This window comes from Vanessa cardui, chromosome 23 (genome assembly GCF_905220365.1).
Source record: "Vanessa cardui chromosome 23, ilVanCard2.1, whole genome shotgun sequence".
NCBI lineage: Eukaryota > Metazoa > Arthropoda > Insecta > Lepidoptera > Nymphalidae > Vanessa > Vanessa cardui.
Genome location: NC_061145.1, coordinates 9,419,438 through 9,429,572, shown reverse-complemented (window position 1 = coordinate 9,429,572; position 10,135 = coordinate 9,419,438). Strand labels below are relative to the sequence as shown.

The 10,135-nt window shown below is 29.6% G+C and overlaps 1 protein-coding gene across 3 annotated transcripts in view; it reads right to left on the bottom strand.

Annotated features, from left to right (window-relative positions):
* Positions 1-2,372: 2,372 nt before the first annotated feature.
* The window catches only part of LOC124539596 (nicotinamide/nicotinic acid mononucleotide adenylyltransferase 1), a 30,698-nt gene continuing 22,935 nt past the window's right edge, over positions 2,373-10,135 (bottom strand). Inside the window, exon 7 of one of the 3 annotated variants that reach the window (XM_047116891.1) lies at positions 2,373-4,855. In XM_047116891.1, the coding sequence (XP_046972847.1) occupies positions 4,831-4,855 (25 nt within the window). In that variant the 3' untranslated portion in view covers positions 2,373-4,830. Of the gene's footprint in view, positions 4,856-9,234; positions 10,065-10,135 lie in introns of those variants that run through there. The other 2 variants (XM_047116890.1, XM_047116892.1) reach the window with 2 other exon arrangements.

The window sequence follows — 10,135 nt, the reverse complement described above, 5'->3', positions numbered from 1 at the left end:
GTAGTCAATTATTTATGAAATATATATATTGACTTATGTTATAGTTGTATACAATCTTAATAAATGTTATGAAAACCTAGTCTGCCCTTTTTTCAAGGAAATTTCCTAAATATATTTAATTTAGACTGCAATATAGTTTTATTTGTTGATGTCTGATTCACAATACCTTAACTTATTTAAAAAAAAACTGCAAATTAGAACGATGTTCTAGGGGGCTTAAAATTGATGGATGAGTTTTCCATTAACAATTTTAGATTGTTTTTTAAATAAATCAACAACAACAACAGCCTTTAAATTCCCACTGCTGGGCTAAAGGCCTCCTCTCCCTTTGAGGAGAAGGTTTGGAACATATTCCACCACGCTATTCCAATGCGGGTTGGTGGAATTCACATGTGGCAGAATTTCTATGAAATTTGTCACATGCAGGTTTCCTCACGATGTTTTCCTTCACCGCTGAGCACGAGATGAATTATAAAGACAAATTAAGCACATGAATCAGCGGTGCTTGCCTGGGTTTGAACCCGCAATCATCGTTTAAGATGCACGCGTTCTAACCACTGGGCCATCTCGACTCGAATAAATCATATATTTTTAATTTTCCCTTTTTTGGTACAATAAAAATAATTTATTAAGTTTGTAACGCACAATGCTATCTCCTTTTAATACCACACATGAAGGAGACACTACTATTATGAAAGTATGATAAATTATCATAATAGTTCAGATTCTATTTTTTTAACCACACATGTTTGAAGATATGTACCAAGTTATATTTCATTTATAAATATAATTTATCTAATAATACAAGCATCATTTAAAACAAGGTTTTATTGGATTGTTTAAAAATTTTATTTGAAGTAAATACCGTACACTATATATACTAGAAGGAAATAATGAACCTATTATTATTATTATTTTTAAGTGATACTAGGTGTCGCCCGTGGATTCACTCGCGTTTTAGAAGTTGGTCCTTCCTTGAGGTTCGAGCTTGTTTCACTCAATTCAGTTTAATGGTTTTAAAATTGTAATTTCTTTCGGATTTATAATATTAATATGGATTTCAAGCTTACCCAAGTATAAAATGTAGATATATAAGACCAAAATGTACACTGATCGAGGCATTCAGGCACCTTTAAATTATCATTTAAATTATATTAAATCCTAAATCACCGGGTCGTATTGTGTGGGCCAACCAACAACTCAGTAGTTTCAACAATTCTTGAAATAAAAAACAGTATATTTGAGCAAAGCTTTAATTTAGCTGTTACATATTTTTAAGTACTATAATAAAATAGTTGTTATTTATTATTCCATTCGTAATATATATAAGCACCAATTCTCTTACACAAACTCTAAATTAATAACCAAGTTTCAAATGTTGCCATCTCTTTCCAACATTTAAAGAGAAAAAGAGATAGCAATACTTAGCAGTTTTATTTAAGATTGCGTACAAGAATCAATACCTTTACATTTATAAATAAAATTAATATTGCACATTATATATTAAAAAGCTAATAATGAAAGTATTATTGTGTATATTATACATCGTATGTTAATAATATTTATTTTAAATCATGATAGCAAAAATGTTATTTGTCGCACAGAAAAACGTCCTAAGTACATTTTAGGATATGTATTTTACTTGTATTTTTTATATATTAAATATATTTTATAAGTAACTTGGGAATGCGTTAAATATTTTTATCTGTGGAATAATATGATCTTTCCAAGGATATTGGAATAAGCTTGTTAAAACCTTTAACCCTTATCTACCCATGAGGATTATTAAGGCCCCATTGGAAAAAAAAATTAACTTACAACTAAAACTGAAAATTATATCCTACTATTCAAGACTAAGTCTTAATAAAAAACATATTATATTATATTTATAAAAACAGCTGCCAAACTTCTGGGTAAATATGAGTTAAGAGTTCTTTTTCAACAGTGGTTTATATTTAATTGTTTTAAGTACGATAAATTACATAAGAACGAGGAAATAGGAACAAATTCGTTGATATTATTAATTAATTATCTATATTTTTTTATACACATAAACAAATATGTTATTTGTTCCGTAGCTGATTATATAACTAGACACGTTATGTTGTAAATGATTTATAATCTATAAAGAATATATACCCAAAATATCTGTATATGAGAATTGTGACTTAAACGGAGAGATGTAATCACTGTGTAGTCTGTATATGTCGAGAGCTGGCTATGGAGAAATAACATTTAATATTGAAATACCGCAAAGTTATATTAGTCGAATTTAAATCAGTCAGGAAGAACTGGAGCTACAGGGTAGGCTTTGATTATTATTTCACAAGTTAATTTGAACATTTCCTTCAGTCAAATTTGTAAATAAATTTGTGACAGTAACTTTCCAAACAAAAATTTTAGATATCTGTTGTGAAGGCCTACCTCTATTAGGGAGGCCTTAAAGCTGTTGATCCGGTTGTCATAGCCTAATCCGGCACCGACACAAGATAGCGTTATAATTAATTTAGCTAGGTGCAAATTTATCTAATTGTTTTGACAACATTAAATATGTGTAAGGGCGTGATGACATTTATGAACATATACATAGGCATTTCATTTACATATAAAACATGTCTAGACATATAGTGGCTGTATAAGCTTTACTACGACTACACTGTGTAAATATATAAATTACTACTTGATTTTGATTTTAACGTGCAATTGGACATACAGAGTGTAACTACAGTACACTTATAATCGATTATTCTTACAATGATAAATATTATCAACTATGACAGTAAGTATAGTTGTCGATTGTACATTAACGAAATCTTAGAGATATTCTTTAAGAATATTCTAGAAAATCACGGCTAATCGTTCATGAAATGTAAGAAAATTATATAATATTAGATGGAATAAAATAGCGTGGTTCCATTAAATGATTTTTAAGATTCTTTGAGTGAGATGCGAAGCGAGTTACAGAGTACCACCGCCAGTGTCCATTCCGTTGTACAAATTCAAAACAGTTATCAAATCGTAAGAACTAAACATATAACCATCTCTTTCTAATTCAAGGAATTAAAAAAGGACAAGAACTCTCAAGTCCAAATCGTTTCGAGATTATGTACAACACAATAGATATAAACGAAATAAAAATAAATTAAAACATGCCAACTACATAGAATAACTAATAAAATAAACATACATTTTTAAAATAAACTTTTTAATAAAGTACATATTGTATAAGCAAAACAATTAAAATAGACTATACTCGATTTTGTATTATGGCAACTAATTATAAAATCGTTTTTTTTAATATGGCTAATAAAAGCAATAACAAATCCTATAAACAACAATTAATAAATTTGTTGATAGGAGTCGGCTGTGAATTGAGACCTTATATGACGATATAATATTGATACGAAGACATGACACCTGTCAGTCTAAATATTGAATATCCAATAAACGATTAAGCCACTCATTTAAAAAGACACGTAACCTTATAAACCGATATAGAATTACCTGACAATTTATAACGGTCGCGTAAAAATTTTTCATAACCATATCAGAAAAGGGCAATACCCAAGGTGTAGGAAAATTCAGAAAAACTACTTATTACAACTACGCATTAACAATGAGTACGTAACTAGCTTAATAGCTGTGTTCTCTTGCATTATATATGAATATTCTAACTTCAGAACTCTTAAAAGTAGATCCCAATTTAGTGACAAAACTGTGATCTTATAAGATTCATAGTTCGGACTACACGTATCATTCATTAAAACAGAGATTATTTTTAACAATCTTATTATCACTTCACTATCACATATCAAATGACTGTTTGCCCTCATTAAGTCACGATGCTAAGCGCCATTAATATTGTCCTTTATATATACGAACAGTGGCGGGAAATCATCAATGGACGACCGCTTCTAGCCGTTTCGTTGTTAAATTTACTACAAAAACTCTATTTGTTACTTTTCTGTTCATTACATCACACACACCTAAAAACGGCTATTAAATTGATACAAATATTTAAAAAAAACAATGACATTTGTCATTAAAGAGTAGGAACATATTTTCAAAAACTTTTGATTACTTTATGACGTCACTTCATAATTATAACATGTAATCACCAAAATATCTTAACATGTTTTTAATTTATTCTTTTCGACGATATTTTGATGCTGACCGTACTTAATACATAACCTATAAAGCAGTACTATAGTACTATAACCTATATTGTTATTTAAAACAACAAATGTTTACAAGAAAACCGTTAAAGGTCATGTATATGTCAGTGTACAGTCATTATTGGCCGAATTACCTTACAGTATATAGAACTATTAATTTTACAATATAGAATTGAATAAAGGCACATTTGATATATCATGTATGAATTTGCTTTATGAAAATATAATATTTATTAAGTAACTAATGCTCTACACTGAGTCCCCTGTGTAAAGCAATTCGGCCAAATAATTCGTTCACTTAGGACAATCTATATTCAAGATATTTAACTCCAAAAAAAAATATAATTATGGCTGTAAAAATAATAATAATCAATGTTCATTTTGACTAATTAAAGGCGTTTGGTAACCATGGGACAACAATTGACCCATCGGCTTTGGCAGTATTAACTTATTGAAAACAATTCAACTTTCAACAAAATCATACACAGATAAAAAAAAAACGTGAACTCCTCAATATGCTTACTAAATATAAATAAATAAATAATTATTTGTTTGTCCTAAAGTGAACGCACTTTAATATTTATTTAATAAATTATATGTTGTCATTCAAAATGGCGCGCGATGGCGGTTTATTTCCCGCGTGGCGCGCAACACGTCAGCTACAGCGCGCAACCGCCTCCCTAGGCAGAAATATAATATAGTATTACATTTATGACGTTCAATTACATATATATTTATACAATTTTATAAGTTGTTTTTTTTTTCAATATAAACGACACTCTATATTGCATAAAATAATTACAATTCGACACTCAAAATCAATACGGTTTAGACAGGCTTTCGTATATTCCAGAGGAATAAAGAAAAACAAATCTTTTATTTACACATTCCATGCGATTTGCTTACAGCTCCGATATTTTTGTAAAAATTATAGGATAATAAAAAAATATTTATAAAAAATACTATATCACAATTAGCGAATTACAACATATTATCGTCGACCAAATCATCTGTCAAATTGATTTGAAATTGTTTCGGCGGGAAAAACTCTATTGAATGATTAATATATTTACTTTATTTCTTTGACACTAAAAAGTTTAACCTAACTCGCGATCATTTTCGAGTTTTGATTATGGTAGTTAAATAATGCAATCACTTTGAGTGTTCGAATTTTAAATATTTTACATATGATGTACCTTATTAAAAAAGTTAACAAGTGAAAAAAACGAAATACAGATAACTAAAATTGACCATTGATGGATGCAAGGGCAACAATAAAATAGGGTAAACTAGCTAATCCTTTATAACTACGTATATTGCAGACTCAATTCATCTCGATACATATAGTCTATGCACTTTTCAGTGAAAGAGGATTTGTTATTTGAAATTATTTTTTTATTACGAAAACAATCGTGATTATTTACTGGCAACTTTGCAATTCCAGTAATAATCTGCAATATACTCTTTGATACATTAAATCATTTAATACGAAAATCAACGTTGCAAATAAAATTTGTGTTAGTAAGTGCTATTTCGAATATTAAGATTATTTATCAAGGATAGTTACAGTAAAAGATATTGGAAATAAAAATATTAGCAACGTCGAAGAAGTAAAGCCTCGATAGAAAAAAAAAACAGGGGACAGAATAAAAATACCTTGCTGCTAGTTAATTTTCTTTTATTTCCATAGAAGCTTTACTACGTCAAGATAACAAATAATAAACTAACAATAGAATGTCTAAACACTGACAACATTCGAGAATTAATTCTACTTATAAAAAATCTATGACACAACAACGAAAAAGGTTTTACAACATTAATAATCTTAATTTTTAATACGAAGACTTTTTTTGGCATTGTTTTGTGCGACTTTTGTCATTTTTGTGTTTTTTTTTCTCGACAAGATTTTGTGTTGTTTACAATTTGACACATTGGGATATTACAAAGAAAAATATCACAGAATATAAAATCACATCTATTCAACTTGTCTAAATATAAATTCTTTTTGGAATTTTCTAATATTTAAGATTCAATAAGTTTTATGTATAGATAGATAGGTATATATTTATTATACTTATAATATAATTGATAAAATATACGAATGTGTACAGCCAGTTTTAAAAATTGTAATAACATTTTAAATTGACGAATACGATTTTATATATAATTAACTACGAATACACCGTATACTTGAAATAAAGTACAATATTACAATGCTAAATTATAAGAGTAAGATAAATAATTAGAATTAATACGATTTCAAATTTTAAATTTCGAACATTTTATAAATCGATATAAAAATATTTACAACAATGAAGACCGATAGATCGATTGAAAATTTATTCGATTCCAAAATAGAAAACGATTATTTTTCTACTGTTAATTATAATAAGAAAATTTAACGCCGTCAACAAATGATGGCTTGGCAAATATTCATAATTCCTATTTATTTAAGTTTTATAATCAAAAAGATTGAAAAAAATATACATAATAATATTAAAACTGGCTACATTACATCTATAACATTAAATTCAAGTATCTTAACTATTAAATATATTTAAATATTTATTTAAAATACATAAATACTATATGTATTAATTAAATATCGCTCAGAAAACAGTTTAAAATATCTAAGTTAAATTTTATTTTCCATATCACTAAAAAAACAGAATACTATCTTTCAGAAATAATTAAATAACATTAATACATACATACATACATACATATAGATATATTTATAAAAATATTTTAAGTAACTATTATACACTAAACAACTAGATATATTATAAAACAGTGAAATTTTCTCTCTTATTATACACAGTAAAATGTTATACATTACATATGAAAGAGCTTATATGTTTCCTAAAGTATTCATTATTTAAAGAAAAAACTACTTTATACACCATTAACAGAAGGGTTTTAATACTGAGTTTAAGTCTTATTCATTAACTTAGGTGCATTGAGAGATGTATATTCATCTCTTTTTAACAGCAATGTTTTTTATTTTAAGAAATACTCTATCCCTCTCATAATTTGAATAAGTGTAAATACAGATTATACTCCCGAATTATTCACTTTGTTGGCTTTTAAATGAATTATGTTTTTTTTTAATTTAAGGCAGAATGACATAAGGGTAAGCACCTCGTCCCATAGAGCCTTTAGGTGTCACTAACCATTTACGTTTTGATACTTATATGTCCTGGATCTGTATTCACATTGACTTTTATAAGATTGTTGGTGGTTACTATCTGAAGGCAACGTTGAATGTATAAATAAAATGTCAATTGTATTACATTAGCTATAAATGACTTACGTCCTTTCGTTGTTTAGCGGATCTTTAGTTAAATACCGTGTATCTCTTTCTTACATTAATGATTTAACATTCGAAAGGAGAAGACAGCATTATGTAGCTAAACACCCCCAACTAAATGTGTAGGTATTGATCGCTATATATACATATATTTTCTATTTAAACATTACATACATATATGATTAGAATAATAATCAAAAACATACAATTTAATATTATATTAAATAAGATAAAGCTTTTTATAGATACAGTAACTCTAATATTTTAAAAATTACACTGTATTGATCCATATCATTCCATACCTATACAATAAACAAAAAATCAATCATAGACATTTTCTCAATTCATCAAAAAGTTAACATTCATTGACTTACAAACTTTAATCATTATTAAAGTGTATTAATGAAAGTTTTAATGATTAATAAACGTTTCGAGTGCGATATGGAAGACAATAATCTTAGAAAAATATTCACTTAAGAACGGGAAGAATACTTTATATAAAGTTTATATATTCATTTTACAACTATCAAAATTCAATTTCAAAATATAATTGAAAGTCTTACAAGTACATTGAATTTAATTACTCGAGTTTTATAAGAAGCTATCACCGGTACGAAATAATAAGAACCGGTGTGAATCTGCTAATGAATAAACCATCAAAAATTAGAAGCGTGGACACGCAAGGTCGGATTACCCGTTAGGCAGACTGCCTTGGAGAGGATACATTGGGAAAAATCGGAAAATAAGGTATTAATAAATCATTTTTCATAAGAAATTTGAGGTAGATTTTACTCTTATTTGACAGAAATGGCATACTTTTGTTGTACAGTAAAATACATTATAATTATTAAGAATTATGGTAGAAAACCAATCATATAGGAAAAGGGTAAAGGAGCAGATCAATGATATTCTAATAAACAGATATGTTATATCCATACTAAACAACAGAAAAAAGTGTGCCGCGCCGGGGACCGTTTATTTTAGTTTATTTTTACATTTCGTTAAAAGTAAAAAGGATAGCTTGATAAAAACAATAAGTGAAAGGGATAACTAGATGTGTTAATTACGCAAAACGTATTACTACGTAGTTATGATGTATTACTACGTAAAACAACTAAAGGTAAACGTCCCAATTAGGACGTTTTCTAGTCTTCACTTTTTGCGCGTTAATAACATATCTGTTTACTACAAAATCATTGGAGCAGATAGTTTGAAATAATCCGAACTTGCATGCATTACCATAAATATAATTACAGTTGAGCTTAAAATATATATGTAAACAAACTCTTCCTTGAATAGCATCTTACGTCGAAGTAAAAATTTGGCAGACATTTGACACAATGATTGAAAGGATGAACCCAGCTATACCCAAATGCAATCATCACATAATTAAAGAAAAATGAGACATTGGAATAAGCCAAAGCACTTCAATTGAAAAGAGGTTTAGCCCAGCATAACATACTCGTATTTTCTTGCATATACGACTTTATCTTATAACATAATCGAGATGGCCCAGTGGTTAGAAAGCGTGCATCTTAACCGATGATTGCGGGTTCAAACCCAGGCAAGCACCGCTGATTCATGTGCTTATTTTGTCTTTATAATTCATCTCGTGCTCAGCGGTGAAGGAAAAACATCTTGAGGAAACCTGCATGTGACAAACTTCATAGCAATTGTGCCACATGTGTATTCCACCAACCCACATTGGAACAGCGTGGTGGAATATGTTCCAAACCTTCTTCTCAAAGGGAGGGAGGAGGCGTTTAGCCCAACAGTGGGAATCTACTCTTAGAGAATTAAGTCGGTAATACTATTTACATTATCGTGGGGTACACTTGGGTATAAACTGGGTCCAATAAGTTTCCTTTAACACAACTACGACCGAAAACAAAACTAGACAATCGCCTCTGTATCACTAATGACATGAATACCGTGCTTAGTCAAGATGAGTTTAACGATATCGTTACAGCTACGTGTCTTGTAGTTCCTACTGTCGCGATCCTTCAACTTGATACTCTTTACCTTATCACAAAGCTTACTTACCTCCGACTTGCTCTTCTTTATCTCGTCCGGTTTCAATTTCCTTATCGTCGATGCTGAACAGCGTTTCTTTATCGTTTGTTTCGGTTCCATGTTACCCTCGCTCACCCTCCGCCTGTATATATCGTAGTCGTCCTTCGAGAGGTAACTATCGAGGGAACTGTACGCACTTACCTTCTCGTCTTTAATGGCGTGCTGCTTCGCATCGCTTACGATCTTTACAGCCTTTCCTGGTACGTAAGTCGACGGTACCTTGTCTATGTACGCCATCTTCGGCTTTGGATCCAACGTTGGACTTATCGTGTCAGTATGGTTGGGCATTAGGAAGTTGGACTTCTTCGCTCGCTTAACGGTTATCGTCTCGTCGACGATCGACGGTTTGTCTCTGATCGATATCAGTATGTTTTTGAAGCTCGTCTCCTCCGGTGACGTCATTATGACGTCCTGGGGCGACTTCTCGTAGTTTGCGAGGATATCATTGAGGAGGTTATACTCACTGTTTCCGTGCAGCGTGTGGGTAAGGACATGATTAATTTTTGCTGTTAAAGTGATTAATTTACTTAAAAATTTTGTTTTAATAGTTAACCCATTTATTATACCCCAACGTAAT